Source organism: Ursus maritimus, unplaced genomic scaffold (assembly GCF_017311325.1).
Source record: "Ursus maritimus isolate PB19 unplaced genomic scaffold, ASM1731132v1 scaffold_2, whole genome shotgun sequence".
Taxonomy (NCBI): domain Eukaryota; kingdom Metazoa; phylum Chordata; class Mammalia; order Carnivora; family Ursidae; genus Ursus; species Ursus maritimus.
In genome coordinates, this window is record NW_024424452.1 from 31,191,069 (window position 1) to 31,207,546 (window position 16,478).

Genomic DNA, 16,478 nt, shown 5'->3' on the forward strand with positions numbered 1-16,478 from the left:
TCAGGGCCACGGCCTGCCCTTGTGTGGGGAGCAGCCGATTCACGCTCAGACTGTTTTGGGGCTGCGAGTGAACTTTCAGGCCATGATGCAGGTACAAGAGAGACCGACTGAAGACACAGGGCCAGAGCGACACACTCGAGAACGCTGGAGCAGCTCTTGAGAGCTGTTGAGAGCTCTGGCAGGAAACGGCGGGGTTGAAGTCGCATGGGGCACCTGTGACGATTCCTCCTCACTTTGCTGCTTCGCAAATTTGCAGCCAGGAGAACTGACTTCCCCCTCTCAGGTTGAATTACTGTCATTTTTAATCATTTGCTTTCCTTGAGGACTGCCCGCGACAGGGAGAGAGTGACGGCACCCATGGCACCCCCACGGTGCCTGGTGGGGGGTGTGGGCACGTCTTGTCACCAGCACAGCAGGGCATGGCTTCCTTTCGGCCTCCAGTTCTGTCCCAGCCCTGAGGACAGGTGTCCTTTCATTTGTCACAACTGTTTGGAGACGAGATCCCCCTTCTGTGGGGAGTGGAGGCAGAGAAGGGGGCCGCGTCGGCCATTTGTCCCCATCGCTGTTCTCACACCCCCTCTTTGAGCCCTCCCCCCTCAGCCCGTAGCAGCAGCTTTCAGCCAGTGACAGCCATGGGACATGGGCAGGAGCTGGGAAGGTGGGGACAAAGACGGTTTCCTCTTGGAAAGCAGGAGCAGAAAACACAGAGCAGAAAAGCAGAACCGGCTTCCTTCCCTGGGAGCCCCAAGCTTCCGGCCGACTGCTGTGAGCTCCGAGGCGCCCTCTCCTGTGGGGCCAGCCTTTCCTCTGCGTTGCTCCAAACCAGGGGGCTGCCAGTTACAGTGCTTCAGCCTGATATATCCCTGTGTCCCCGCGATCTCAGCTCCGGGCCCCCAAGATGCTTGTGGTCTACACTGGGCTTTAGTGCCTCTTCCCGACCCTTTACCCTCAACAAGAAGCTATGGCCCCTCTACGCCGAAACATCTCCTGAACCCAGGCACAGGATGTGCTGGGGGAAAGAGAGGGTCCCTGCGGGGGTGGCTCTGGACCTCACGGGGCTGTGCACCTGCTGGGAAAGAGACGAATGAAGGTGAATAACCCGTCAAAGCTCTTTAAGCCCGGCTGCTCTGCTGTCATTCTGGCCTCTTCTCCCACCACCCTGGGCTTGACTTAGAGCTGCGGCCCCCGGTCTGAATTTCATAGACAACAGACAGACGGGCCTTTGTCTATCCCACAAGCGTTGTGGACGTCATGGTCACAGCGGTTCTGCCTGTGGCCTTTGGCATCAGACCGTGGAAGTCCTGATGGTGGCGTCGAGTCCCCTGACCTCTTAGTGACTTGGTTTCCTTCTCCGGCAATGGGGATGGCAGGAGCACATCCAGCCTTGCGCTGTGAGAAGGCGTCAGTGGGATGAGATGATGCATGTAAAGTATCCAGGACCGGACTGGTCACAGAGAATGTGTAGAATGTTGTAGTAAATGCCATAAGCGCTGCCATAAAGTCTGAATTTGATTGACTACATCCATGTGTATGTTTTAAAATGTTTTATTATGTTATGTTAGTCCCCATACAGTACATCCTTAGTTTTTGATGTAGTGTTCCATGATTCATTGTTTGCGTATAACACCCAGTGCTCCGTGCAATACGTGCCCTCCTTAATCCCCATCACCGGCCTGTCCCATTCCCCCACCCACTTCCCTCTGAAGCCCTCAGTTTGTTTCCCAGAGTCCATAGTCTCTCGTGGTTCATTCCCCCTTCTGTTTGCCCCCCCTTCATTCTTCCCTTCTTTCTCCTACCCATCTCCCTGCTATTTCTTATGTTCCACAAATGAGTGAAACCATATGATATTTGTCTTTCTCTGCTTGACTTATTTCCCTTAGCATAATCTCCTCCAGTCCCGTTCATGTTGCTGCAAATGTCGGGTAATCGTTCTTTCTGACGGCTGAGTAGTATTCCATTGTGTATATGGACCACAGCTTCTTAATCCAGTCACCTGTTGAAGGGCATCTCGGCTCCTTCCACAATTTAGCTATTGTGGACAATGCTGCTATGAACATTGGGGTGCATATGGCCCTTCTCTTCACTATGTCCGTATCTTTGGGGTAAACACCCAGTAGTGCGATGGCTGGGTCATAAGGTAGCTCTATTTTTAACTTTCTAAGGGACCTCCACACTGTTTTCCAAAGTGGCTGCACCAACTTGCATTCCCACCAACAGTGTAAGAGGGATCCCCTTTCTCCACATCCTCTCCAACATTTGTTTTTTCTTGCCTTGTCCATTTTTGCTGTTCTAACTGGCGGAAGGTGGTATCTCAGTGTGGTTTTGATTTGAATTTCCCTGATGGCTAATGATGTTGAACATTTTTTCATGTGTCTGTTAGCCATTTGTATGTCTTCATTGGAAAAGTGTCTGTTCATATCTTCTGTCCATTTTTTGATTTGATTATTTGTTTCTCATGTATTGAGTTTGAGAAGTTCTTTATAGATCTTGGATACCAGGCTTTTATCTGTAGTGTCATTTGCAAATATATTCTCCCATTCCGTGGGCTGCCTCTTAGTTTTTCTGACTGTTTCCTTGGCTGTGCAGAAGCTTTTTATCTTGATGAAGTCCCAAAAGTTCTTTTTTTCTTTTGTTCCCCTTGCCTTTGGAGATGTGTCTTGAAAGAGGTTACTGTGGCCGATGTCGAAGAGGTTACTACCTATGTTCTCCTCTAGGATTTTGATGGATTCCTGTCTCACATTGAGGTCTTTCATCCATTTGGAGTTTATCTTTGTGTATGGTGTGAGAGAGTGGTCAAATTTCATTCTTCTGTATATGGCTGTCCAGTTTTCCGAGCACCATTTATTGAAGAGACTGTCTTTTTTCCACTGGATGTTTTTTCCTGCTTTGTCAAAGATTAGTTGACCATAGAGTTGAGGGTCCATTTCTGGAGTCTGTATTCTGTTCCACTGATCTATGTATCTGTTTTTGTGGCAGTACCATGCTGTCTTGGTGATCACAGCTCTGGAGTATAGCTTGAAATAAGGCAAAGTGATGCCCCCAGCTTTGTTTTTCTTTTTCAACATTTCCTTGGCGATTCGGGGTCTTTTCTGGTTCCACACAAATTTTAGGATTGTTTGTTCCAGCTCTTTGAAAAATGTCATTGGTATTTTGATCGGGATGGCACTGAAAGTGTAGATTGCTCTGGGTAGCATGGACATTTTAACTATGTTTATTCTTCCGATCCATGAGCATGGAATATCTTTCCACCTTTTTGTGTCTTCCTCAATGTCTTTCATCAGTGTTCTGTAGTTTCTAGAGTATGGGTCCTATACCTCTCTGGTTAAGTTTATTCTGAGATATCTTATGGTTTTTGGTGCTATTGTAAACGGAATCGATTCCCTAATTTCTCTTTCTTCAGGCTTATTGTTCGTGTATAGAAATGCAACCGATTTCTGAGCATTGATTTTGTATCCCGCCACATTACTGAATTGTTGTATGAGTTCTAGTAGTTTAGGGGTAGTCTTGGGTTTTCTGTATAAAGTATCATGTCATCTGCGAAGAGAGAAAGTTTGACTTCTTCTTTGCCAATCTGAATACCTTTTATTCTTCTTTGTTGTCTGAGTGCTGTTGCTGGGACTTCTAGTACTGTGCTGAACAGTAAGTGCATCCATGTGTTTTGAGCATTTGTTTTGTGCCAGGCACGGTGCTCACGTCTTACTTATATAACTCCTCCTTATTCCCAAAGCCCTCTGAGGGCAGAGATGGTCTGCCCTGCTTTGCAGAGAGAAGACTGGGGCTCAGAAACACAGGCCCCTTGCTCCAAGTCTTTGGCCACAGAGCCCTCTCTTAAGAACGTCAGCCAGTCTTAGTTTTTTTCTTTTTTAACGATGGGAACATTGTTCTTCCAATTGAAAAGAGCAGGTAGACCTTTTGGAGTCAGAGCAAGGAGGAAACCCAGAGCCCTGCTCCCCAAGCCTTGCTCTGCCCGTGTAGAGCACTGCTGTCCACTTAAGGGGCCTCCAGCCATGTGTGACCATTCATGTCAGAATCTAAATTAATGCAATGAAGTAAAATGAAAAACTCAGTTCCCCATTTGCACTAACCACACGTCAAGTGCGTGATAGCCATATTAGTGTAGATACAGACGTTTCTTTCAGAAAGCTCTGCTAGATAGCACTGTCCTAGAGAGTTTGCAGGACAGAATTTGGAAATAACACTGATGAGCTTCAGGCTGCCTTGCAGAGCCTCCCCTGCTCATAGACAACATAGGAAAATAATAATAATAATCGTGTATCTCCCTACTGGGCCCTCTTTTGTAAAGCACTGGGCAAACAAGCCGTATCTAACAGAAGGGGCTGTGCAAGCCCCAGGATGTTTTTATTTTTTATTTTATTTTATTTTTTTAAAGATTTTATTTATTTATTCGACAGAGAGAGAGACAGCCAGCGAGAGAGGGAACACAAGCAGGGGGAGTGGGAGAGGAAGAAGCAGGCTCCTAGCGGAGGAGCCTGATGTGGGACTCGATCCCAGAAGGCCGGGATCACGCCCTGAGCCGAAGGCAGACGCTTAACTGCTGTGCCACCCGGGCGCCCCCAGGATGTTTTTAAACCAGCATTTGGACGCCAGCTCTCGAGAATCATTGATGAGGGAGAGAGACCGACATCACATGGCCCTTTCCTTCATGTAGTGCCCTCATTTTGGTTCTGATGCAGCCCCAAGACCAGAGTCACCCCATGGAGGGCAGGCCCACTCGTGCCCCTCCATGGCCCCCAGCCCACCCCAGGCACACCAGTGTGTAATTGCTTCACTCATGTCTTTTGTGATTGTCTTCTCTCTTACTTTTGCAAACTTTGTTCCCTGGAAAAACTTCCTGTTTTCTTTCTGCTCATCTGGCTGTTTCTCAGCTTGAGAATAGTTTATCATGAAATATGGTAATGATTTGCAGAAATCTGTGCCGGTCCATAAATACTGATTTACGCTGCTGTTGGGCAATTCTTGGGTCGTGGCCAGGTGCAGTTTTAGAATTCCGTCCCAGACGTGCATCCGTGTGTGGTGGGTTAACAGGAGAGGGAATGGCTTTACCGCATGAATACAAACAGATGGCCTTAACATTTGAATGCCTCTGTGCACATGTGTGTGTGTATTTGTTTATTGTTTGAGGAATTAAGAGAAGAGAGTGGGAAGGTCTCAGTAAAACCCAGGTTCCCAGCATCTCCATGGCAACTTGGATATGTTGAGGTATTGACGTTGCAAGCACCCAAGGTTCTTCAAGAAGACAAATACCATTCATGGCCTGAAGTCTTCAGGAGACATATGTCATCCAGAGTCTCAGTTTCCCTGCTGGTAGTCACAGAAGGTGACTACTGGCTTGGGGAATCAGAATGCCACAGCTGGATGAGTACCTCAGCAGGCCCACGGTGACCACCTCATCTCACAGATGAGGAACCTGCAATCCAAAAGAAGGAAGTGACATGCCCAAGGTCCCACCATCATCCAGCTCTAGACTGAAACCAGATCCCCTCTACCTCCTCTCCCAGCTGCTGCTGTCACACAGGCCCTGCCATCATGCACAAATTGCTTGCAACTCCCCATTCCGTAGTTCCACAGCTCTCGGTGTTGCTGGCTGTCCAGAAGGCTGTTTCCTCTCGGTTCAGCAGCTCTGGTTTACCATCACCATTAATAATTCTTAGTTTCCTTCACCTTCTGCCTGGATGATCTGATCTCCTTTTAATACTCTCTAATACCAAGCTTCCACTGCTACAGCCTTGGGAGAAAGACTTTAGAGTCTTTGTGTTGGTGAGATGAGCCTTGCAGTCTTGACCCACCTCTAACCATCACAGAGACAAGAAATTAAAATGAAGCATACAGCCATAAACATTCCAAATAGTTTTGTTCCCATCGGGAGGCCTTCAGCAGCTGTCTCTGAAAAGATGCAACATTTTACCTCCTCTCCCTGCCACTTTTATTTTTCTTTGCTTCACGGTTTTATGTATTCTTGTTAAAGAAAGCAAGGCAGTAAAGTTGAGAAAGTACCAGGACGTTGAGTAATCTCTGTTTTAGCTTTCCCACCTACTTTACGTCATCCTCACCCCACCCCTACGTAGTTTTGAGCCATCCATCCCCATGTACGAGGGTGATCACTTCAGCCTTGTGAAATAACTCTAAAAATTGGAAGCAACACTCAGGCCCACTGATGGTGACCTGGGTAATGATTGAGTCACAGCCATGCCATCGAGGGATCATCTGACGCTTGCCTTTTGCGGGTGTGGACTGAGAAGGGTCATGCAGGACTTCTGAGATAATAACAATCGATGCCTTAATCTGCTTGGTGATTTCCAGGATGTCCACGAGTAAAAATTCATCTCATACCTTATTGCATATGCATCATACATTAATAAAAATAAACACATCAACAAAGGGAAAAAAGCGCTGTATTTATGGACATGGAAATACATTCACTATGTGCGGTTTGAAACAAGCAAAGAAGGCTTGGGGGGTTGAAACAAGGACACACCGAGGCCCACGGGCCGATGTGTGTTTGTAAATAACCTTTTATGGGAAGAGAGCTGAATTCATTCATTCATGTATTATTTAGGGCTGCAGCGTGCTGCGTGCTCACTTCCTAGGTCTGTCGTAACAAAGGACCACAAACGGAGAGGCTTAAACAGTGGGAATTTTCGGTCTCATGGTTCTGGAGGCTGGAAGTCTGTGATTAAGGTGGCAGCAGGGCTGTGTTTGTTCCGAAGGCACGAGGGTAGCAGCCCTTGCGGTCCCCTCTCCTGGCTTCTGGTAGTTGCTCGGCTTGTGGCCATGTTAACGCCAGCCCTCACGGTGGTGGTGGTCTCCCTGTGCGTGTCTGTGGTCAGATCTGCCCGTTTTTATGTGAACACCAGTCATGTTAGATTGGAAGCCTGCCCTCCCCTCGTGTGATCTCATGTTAACTAATCACATCTGCGGTGACCCTTCTCCAAATAGGATCGTATTCTGAGGTGCTGCGGCTTCGGGCTTCCACATACGAATTTGGGAGGCACGCAGGTCAGCCCAGAACATGCTCCAGCAGCACAGCGGCGTACTCGTGATACAGACCGGATGGCCCGCAGAGCTGAAACTACTTATTATCTTGTCTGTACAGAAAAAGTTCGCCAACCCGTTTAAAAAGGGGTGTGTGTGTCCGCCACACACATGCGCACATAACACATTAGGAAGGGTTCACCAGAGTCAACAGAGGTTGCCTCTGAATTATGGAATTAGGAGGCAATTTAAATTTTAATTGTCGTTTTGATATTTTCTGTATTATTTGGGTTTCTAAACATTAGGTAATAATTTTTGTAATATAAATAGCAAACATGTTTCCCTTGGGAGGAAGACACCGTTCCTGTGCGCTCACTCCCCCTTCCTGCACCTCCACCAAATTCTCCCGTACCTTAATGCTTTATTTTGGTCTGATGCAAACCTTTATGCATAGGCCACTGTTCTCCACGGTTGGGAGTGCTAAGGGCAAACACTTAGCAAACCAGCAAACTCGACTGTTTACTCACTTGGGCCTAAGGATTTTTCTTGTCTTTATTTAGCTGCCTCTTGTAACTTGGAGAGAAAAGGTTCTGGCTTTTCTCTCTTCATTAAAAATAGATCCTTTTATGACGAGGGGATGGGGCGGCCATGAGTCACCCTGTACAGGGTGAAAGGCAGTGTGCGGTGCTGGTTCAGGCCTCAGGAGCTGGGCCCCAGAATGGTACCCCACCATCCCCATGACTCCCTGGTTTTTTGTCATTGCAGGAAACTGGACGCTTTCATCTACGACGCGGCCGTCTTGAATTACAAGGCCGGGAGGGATGAAGGCTGCAAGCTGGTGACCATCGGGAGTGGGTACATCTTTGCCACCACTGGTTACGGAATTGCCCTCCAGAAGGGCTCCCCTTGGAAGAGGCAGATTGACCTGGCCCTGCTCCAGTTTGTGGGTGACGGTAAGACCTTGGGTGACCCCCTGCCTTTCAGGGGACTTGACACCCTTGCACTCTCTCTCTTTGCTGATTGGCTTTCCAACGGATCGTATGATGCGTTCGCTCACTATTTATTGGGTGCCTCTCACACGATACCATGGTTTTTTAGGTTGCTTATGCTGGAAACCAATTTTAGACAATGAAATTTTCAAAAGAAACTTATTTTAACGATGCAGAAGTGTCTATCTCCGTGACTTGAGGCAAGAGTTGAGCAAACAGGTGTAGGAAAAAAAGCAGGAAGTGGAGCAATCCCTGGGCCTTGATGGCAGGAATTCACGGGTCTGTCCTAGAGCAGCAGTTCTCAGTGGGGCAGTTTCCCCCCCAGGGAGTACCTGGCTCTGTCTGGAGACATCTTTGATTGTCCTGGCTGGGAGGCTGTTGGCTACTCGCATCTCGTGGGGAGAGGCCAGGGATGCTGGCCAACATCTTACAATGCCCAGGACAGGCCCCTCATCTGAAAACACAGGATTACCTGATCCCAAGCATTAATAACCCTGGGGGAGAGAAACCGTGACGTTACACGACTAGACTCTGGTCCTAAACTCTGTTCTCTGAATTCTAAATTTCGAATTCTAGAGGAAGGATTCCTGATGCATTCTGAATCACAGACTCTTTCCTGGACCCATCAGGAGTGCCTGAGGGCTGGGGTTACGTTGTGCTGACACAGAGGCTGCTGGTATTATTGTATGCAGAAGTGAAAGAGAGGCGATCTCTAGAAAAAGAGTATGAGCAGAAACCCCATGGGTTTCCACTACAGTCTACCTGCTTCTCCTGCCAGAAGACAGTTTCCATCCCCATGGGTCTTACAGTCTATTGGGACCACAGTGTTTATGGACCGGTGTCGGTGATTGGGCTGCCTGTGTCCCCAGCAGCGTTGCCTTCCGTCTGCCCTCGCTTCCTAGTTGGTGATCTCACTGCTGGAGTTCCATGATGTGGTTTCTAGGATCCTGTCCTGGCTCAAGGGGCATGTTGGTTTCCCTTTGAATTGCCGACACTGAGACAGCAGAAGCAAAGCCAGCAGAAATGGCAGGTCAACCCTGAGAACTTGAGTGAGTGTGAGTGGGATCCAAGGGCTCGGGCCAGGGCAGCAGCTGCACTCAAAGACAGCTGGAGGCGTGTTCAGAGATGGCTCAGAGCACACGGCGCCTCCTGGAGCTGGGAGCCGAGAATCCGGCAGCCACTGTGGTCAAATACAACACTGAGAGGCACATTCGTGCACAGCGTGGTATGAATTTGAACAAGGTGCATATTTCCTTGCAACTTCTCCTTCTCTCTCCGCTCCCAGAATTAAGCCCTGGATTCTTAAAGTGCCATCAAAACATCTAAATGTGTTTTATATTTAACTTCCAAATAAGAACATCTGATCCTCTGAATTCCCCATAGGGCACTTGTACCTTCCTCTGATCATAAGCCATGTTCTCTGTTGTGTAATAGTGATTCGTGGCTGTGTCGGTCAGCTCTGGCTGTGAAACCTGAGAGGCGTACCCCACTAGGCGTGCAGTGTGCTCGTGGGAGTGCCGGTGGAGTGGAGGAGCTCTGCCTCCGGCCGCCGTGGCCTTGGTGGCTCTGGGTGCCGCCGAGCAGCCAGGGATCGAAGGTGCCGTCTGCTCTGCCTGTGCTTATTCTGGGTCTCAGGCCAAAAGGGCAAGAGCCGCCTGGGAGAAGCTCTTTTCTCGGCTGTGTCCCAAGCACAGAGGAAGAGACCCACCATTCGTACGCATTTCAGGTCTCTGCTTCGCCGTGGTCACATCTCTGAACACACTTCTGTCTAAAGCGAGTCAGATGGCCGGGCCCAAAGTAGAGAGATCAGAGGTATGCCGTGCCTTTCATGGGAGGAGTTTGGAGTTACAGGACGAGGGGTGTGGACACCGGCGGGGGCGGTGAAGAATTGGGACCATTTCCTCCACCTACCAGGCTCGTCGCCCAAGTCCCCCTACACAGGGTGAACTATTCAACAGATGAGAGTCTTGTTTCCATCAGTAAATCCCACAAAATCCGAGCTTGTCCTGACCTGATAACTGGCCAGTGAAGGCTGAATGAACAAACACATGCACGGATGAACGGTGGGTGTCGACATAGATTTCATTTGACAGGAAACTTTTAAATCGGATGGGTAGCTGTCAAATAATTGAGTTCGACCTCTACCCCTCCTGTTACCCCTTGCTCTTACTTTCACAGCATCTGCTCCAGAACAGCACCATGTTTAGGGAGTACGATATGCCGGGCACCATCCCAGGTACCTTACCTGGCTGCTTTAATATTCACAATCACTTAATGAAGGTCAGTGTTGCTTGTGTACATGTTACCGAGGAGGAAACGGAAGCGCAGAGGGCTAGCTGGTAAGTGGCAGAGCTGCCTCTTCAGGGGCCTTACTCTGGAAGTGGGTCAATTATGTAAAACTACTTCATTTAATTCCCTAGGTTGTCTATGGAAGTTGGCTAATTAGATGCTTGAGATTTATAGATCCTTTAGGAAGGAGTAATTTAGTGTATATCTGAACTAAATCTATTGTCCCAATGACAAATACTTCTAGGAAGGGAGTAATCTTTCTTAGCCTCTGTTTATTCAGCTGTGAATGAATGCATGCAGAAATACTTACCTGATGAGGTTGCTGTCAGGATGAAATGAGAGGATACATAGAAAGAGCTTAGCTAAGCACAGCACCTGAAAATAGAAATGTTTCAATAAATGCTTGCTAATACCATCATTTCCATCATCATCATGACCATCACCATTATTATCATTCTGTCATCCTCACCACTATCACTGCCATCGTCACCATCACCACCACCACCATTACCATCACCACCATCATTACCATCACCACCATCGTCACCATCACCACCACCACCATTACCATCACCACATCATCATCACCACCACCACCATCACCATCGTTATCACCAGCACCACCATCATCACCACCATCACTACCATCATTATTGCCACCATCTTCAGCATCACCATAAGCATCACCATCACCACCATCAACATCATCACCATCATCACCACCACCACCATCACCACCACCACCATTACCATCACCATCACCACCATCGTACCATCATCATCATCATTATCACCAGCACCACCATCATCACCACCATTACTACCATCATTATCACCACTATCTTCATCATCACCATCAGCATCACCATCACCATCATTATCACCAGCACCACCATCATCACCACCATCACTACCATCATTATCACCACCATCTTCATCATCACCATCAGCATCACCACCACCATCACCATCATCACCACAATCACTACCATCATTATCACCATCTTCAGAATCACCATCAGCATCAGCATCATCATCACCACCATCAACATCATCACCATCATCACCAGCACCACTATTTATCATCACCACCACCATCACCACCATACCATCATCATCACCATCATTATCACCAGCACCACCATCATCACCACCATCACTACCATCATTATCACCACCATCTTCAGCATCACCACCACCATCAATATCATCACCATTACCATCACCACCATTACCACCATCATCACCATCATCACCACCATCACCACCATTACCATCACCACCATCATACCATCATCACCAGCATCACCATCATCATCACCATTATTATCACCAGCACCACCATCATCACCATTACTACCATCATTATCACTACCATCTTCATCATCACCATCATCACTACCATCATTGTCACCATCTTAATCATCACCACCATCACCACCATCATACCATCATCATCATCACCACCATCACCACCATTACTACCATCATCACCATCAGCATCACCACCACCATCACCAATACCAACATCATTTTATCACCAGCATGATCATCATTACCACCATCCTCATCATTACCATTCTATTTAGTGTTGTATTGGTGATGATAATATCATGGAAACACCCTTCATTGTGCTGAACAGAAAATGTCCTCTTTGTGGCAGATAAACAATACAAAGTAAAGGCTCCAGATAAGCCAGAAGTGCGCTCCTTGTACTAGCAGAGCATCTAGATTCTTACATATATTTTCAGTCCTCGCTCATTGGTTTCCTGGTCAGACTTGGGATTGGGAAACATGTCTTCTCATCTTCATCTTTAGAGACCATCTGGAAGCAAAGACATGGGAGAGAAAATGATGTTGCTCCAGGGGGTGTCTTAAGATAATCTTCCCTGAAAGCCATGTCCAATTCTGAATGTCTCTCTAGGAGTAAATACATGAATTAACACAGCTGCATAAATATTTCACTTATCTTATGCAGCTTCAGCAGGATTAATTATGCTCTAAAATTAGACCTGTAAAGAGCACAGTGCTAAGCAGTACCTAATTATTATTCATCCTCTAGAATGGAGTGTTTATCTCTTGTTATAGAGTAACTTTGGTGGACGATTACGAGTCTAATGAGTGTCAAAAGTATAAAAAATTTTCCTAATGAGCTGTGTAAATATAACCTTTGAGTGGAGTGTTTGGTTATTGGGGGAACCTCTTACATGAAGCCTGCCAGGCATTTCCCTAGGAAAAAGACTGCTGATTTCCCTTAAGGGGTACACAGGATCCCAGTAAGACCTTACCTTCCTTTCCTGTCTAGTTGTTGTGTCCTTTCTGAGACAGTGGAGTGCGCCGTGGGGATCTTTGGTTCTCAGCACTTCAATAACAACACTCATGGGTACTTCTCAGCCTTGATCATCAGTATCCAAAGTGTACTAAGAAACGTACTTTCCTAGGCACTGATGTTCCAAGAGGGGGGTGTCATGGTCTTTTTCTTCTCTCCTTCAAGGAACTTACAGTCCTGTTGGTTGGCAATGTGTAAACTTAGAATATTCTCAAAATATGAACATATTTATAATAATTCATATATATGAATTCGTATATACATATGAATATATTCTTAGGTATCTTGGATAGGTGAGAGAAGAGTCAAGGAGAAATATAAGGTTTTTTCATGGAAAGATGAGAAGGCAGAGTAAGTCATAAGGAAAAAGAGTATAGTAAGAGTTCAATGAAGAATAGAATGAATGGGCCAGAGTTCATGGAGCGTCATTCATTAATTGATCCAGCAAACAGCAAATATTTATTGAGTACCTGGTATCTCCCTGGCACCTAAGAGGTGACACTTGAGTGAGAACATAAAGAATGAGTCAGTCTGGGACCTAAAAAAATGGCATTTCTGGCTTCAAAGGAGAGGTTCAATGGGAGATCCGTTAGGTCCCATCAATCTCATGGATTTTGTAGTTTTTTTAAATGTGATCCTGGGATTTGAAGAGACAGAAGGAAGAACATAGAGGTTAAAGGCCTTCTGGCCTATAGAGCACAGCAAAAAGATACTGAGAACAAGGTTGTATAATAGTGTTATTCATCAGCAAGCCAGGCCACGTAACTCGCACGTATTCTTAGCAACCCTTTATGTGGTGTTCTGGGGTACGTCTTACTATTTCCATGTTGCAGAGCAGGAAAATGAGGCTCCGTTGGGCTCAGCGAGCTACAGCAGAGCTTTCAAACGTCAGTGTAAACAGGAACCACCTGGGGATCTGTCATCCGGCAGACTTGGTGTCAGTCAGTCTAGGGATGGGGAGCCTGAGATTCTGCGTTTCTCGCAAGCTCCAGGGGATGCTGACGCTGCCAGTGTAGGGACCACACCCTGTATGGATGTTTACAGTTCGTGTAACTCCGGTTCTGATTGTCTTTCCATGAAACCATGCTCCAGGGAAAAATCTTGGCTGCTGCTGGCCGGCTCACCTTCGCTAGAAATAAGACGCTCTAGCAGTGAGCAGCATTTAATCTCCCTCTTTGTACTTTGCTCAGTTTTCATGCTTGTGGGTTTATTTTTAAACCTAGAAATACATTACTTGTCCCTGGCAGCTCATCTGAATTCACTGAAAGATCAAATCACATGTATGTGTTTATCATATATCTTTATAGCTTATTTATATGCTATATTCTCCTGCACTTATATTTACATATGATGGAGATCATGTGAAATGTTTGAGGGATATGGCACATGCATCTCCTGTGTTAATATTGTATGAACAGGGTGACTAACTCAAGACTGAGACTTGCCCAGTTTAAAACTAGTGACCCCAGTTATAGCCCATGTGGGCACATATGATAGATATCATATGTGAAATCTTTGAACGATACCGTATCTATCATTTCAGATGGATCGGTGTGTTGGGGCCCCTTTGCCCTGCAACTTTGGAAGCATTTTAAAGACTCGTCCAGATGGATAACAAATGGAAAGGGACCGCACGCTCTGCTCTTGTATTTATAAGGCACCTTGCTGTAATAGGCTCTAGAGCTTAGGAAAGCACGCCTCCGGGATAACAACGCGCATGCTCACGGATCTTGGCGTGGGGAGTGCTGGATGGGAGGCCATGCGGAAGCCCACTCCCTGCTTCCAAGTGGGTCAGTGGTAACAGTTCCTGATTGCTTTGTTTGCCGGCCTTTCACTGACACATGCAGGACGGCTTGGGGTGGTGAGGGACCCCACGCTGCCAGCCAGGGTAGAGAGTGGGTGATTGCAGAAGCAGTTTGTGTATCTAATTAGGATTCTCATAAATTGCTCTGAGCCACTGGTTGGGTTGCTAATATCCTCCTCACTGCCTTAGTCCAACTTTTCCACTTAATATCTTTGGGCTAATGTCTGAGTCTCGGGGAGAACTGGACACCCCTGCAACTTGGGTGGTGATAACCGCCCGTGCCTCCCTCCGAGGATGGGCTCTTCCCTAAGTGGCCTTCACCCCGTCTTCTCAGGCTGGCGTAGGAATGTATAGCAGTGTTGGTCAACGAGATCACGGGGCNNTTCCTACATGTTTTCCTCATTCAACTTTATACTGTGTCTGCAGTTCCACCATTTGAAGTTTTCTTGAATAACCATGGAATCTTCCATGCAACTCCCTTTAAAAATGAAATTCCTCGGCACCTGGGTGGCTCAGTCAGTTAAGTGTCTAACTCTTGGTTTCGGCTCAGGTCATGATCTCAGGATCGTGAGATGGAGCCCTGCATCAGGCTCTGTGCTGGACTTGGAGCTTAAGATTCTTACTCGCTTTTAAAAAATGAAATTCCTCTTCTATCTCCTAAATCCATTTCCTGACTTGGTATCTGACCTAGCCTTCAGTCTACGTGTCCCCCTTTAAGATTGCCTTAAAGGCCGCCGCTGTACACTGAATATGTTTGTAAACTGTGAACCCTCTTAGCTCCGTGCTTACCGTGTTCTTGTGGCCTTCAGCAAAGCAAGACCAGTGATGGGGAAAGATGGAAGGTTCTGCAGCCTCCTAGCTGCATGATCTCAGGCAAATTAATGTCCCTGCATTCCAGTTTCTTATCTCTACATTGGAGTTGCTTGGGGAGCCAATGGGAAAACGAACAGAAAGAGACTAGCCCGGCATTGAGGACTTATGTGATGCGTGCTCAGTGTTGGCCTCCCCGTGTCCCTGACCCACCGAGGGGCACTGCATCCTCAGTCCCTGGAGGGCAGACACTGTGAGGCCCATTCTTGTTGCCTTTCGTCTGCCTTAGGACTCCCTGCTGCGCTTGGCACACAGTAGGTGCTCACAGGGAACTCACTGATGAATGGGCGAACAAGGAGGCACGTCCTTCCACAGTTTGCTCTTGTGGTCAGATACCAGTTTTGCATTTTCTTTGTAACACGATTTTCTGGGAGGGATCTAACCGGCAAGATTATCCAGTTCCTGGTTTTTAGCATTGAAATGGATCATAAATTGGTGCCAAGTTTGTGGTCTCTGCATCAAGCAGGTAACAGGAAAACCACTGTTTTTCTCTGGGTTTGGCAAAGTATGGCCCCGGCGCCGAATCCAACCACTGCCTGGTTTTGAAAATAAGGTTTTATTGGAACACAGCCACCTCCCTTCGCTCAGGAGCCGCCTGTGGCCGCTCTCACCCTGCGTGGGCAGAGTCTTGTTGCTGCGACAGCCCCCGGCTAGTTGCCGTTTGGCCCTTCCTAGAGAAAGTGTGATGGCCTCTGGTCTTAGGGGAGCCAAGAAAGGCAGAGAAGACTTGAAGCTCTAGGATGTCCGGTTCTCCTAAGGGAAGGGGAAGGTGGGCGAGGAGGGGCAAGCCTGATAGGGATGGAGGAGGAGGCAGAGAGGAGCCGCGGAGAGCATAGGGAGGTGTGTGCGCAAGGCCCGGCAGGCAGGACTCAGCCCAGGCGTCTGCAGAGCCCACTGCACGGGTTCACCGAGCGAGGAGCCTCGGTACAGCAGAAACTGGAAAAGCCTGAGAGCCAGTTGCCACTCCATCGCGGCTGGCTCCGTGCTGGAGCGAGGCACAGACCACCGGCTGACTCACTCCTGCCTTGGAGGCCTCTTCATCTGTCTCCTGCTGGCTTCTCTGCCAGCAGATCTTCGTGCCATAGGTCCCTGTGTCCTCGGATGACTCAGCAGCACCCTATTGCAACCAGCCGCCTCAGCCTGTTTAAAGAGATAAACGCCAAAATAAGGATGGGCGGGGGGGGGGGGGGGGGGGGGGGGGGGG

The 16,478-nt window shown here is 47.7% G+C and overlaps 1 protein-coding gene and 1 long non-coding RNA gene across 3 annotated transcripts in view; one reads left to right on the plus strand and one right to left on the minus strand.

Annotated features, from left to right (window-relative positions):
• Nucleotides 1-16,478, plus strand: part of GRIN2A (glutamate ionotropic receptor NMDA type subunit 2A) — a 358,615-nt gene that overhangs the window by 317,991 nt on the left and 24,146 nt on the right. The window contains exon 10 of the mRNA XM_008696891.2: nucleotides 7,759-7,946. Within this exon, the coding sequence (XP_008695113.2) occupies nucleotides 7,759-7,946 (188 nt within the window). The remainder of the gene's footprint in view (nucleotides 1-7,758; nucleotides 7,947-16,478) is intronic.
• The window catches only part of LOC103668589, a 9,970-nt gene continuing 9,312 nt past the window's right edge, over nucleotides 15,821-16,478 (minus strand). For both annotated transcript variants that reach the window (XR_570098.1, XR_570097.1), the window contains one exon: nucleotides 15,821-16,414. This is a non-coding gene — a long non-coding RNA (uncharacterized LOC103668589). The remainder of the gene's footprint in view (nucleotides 16,415-16,478) is intronic.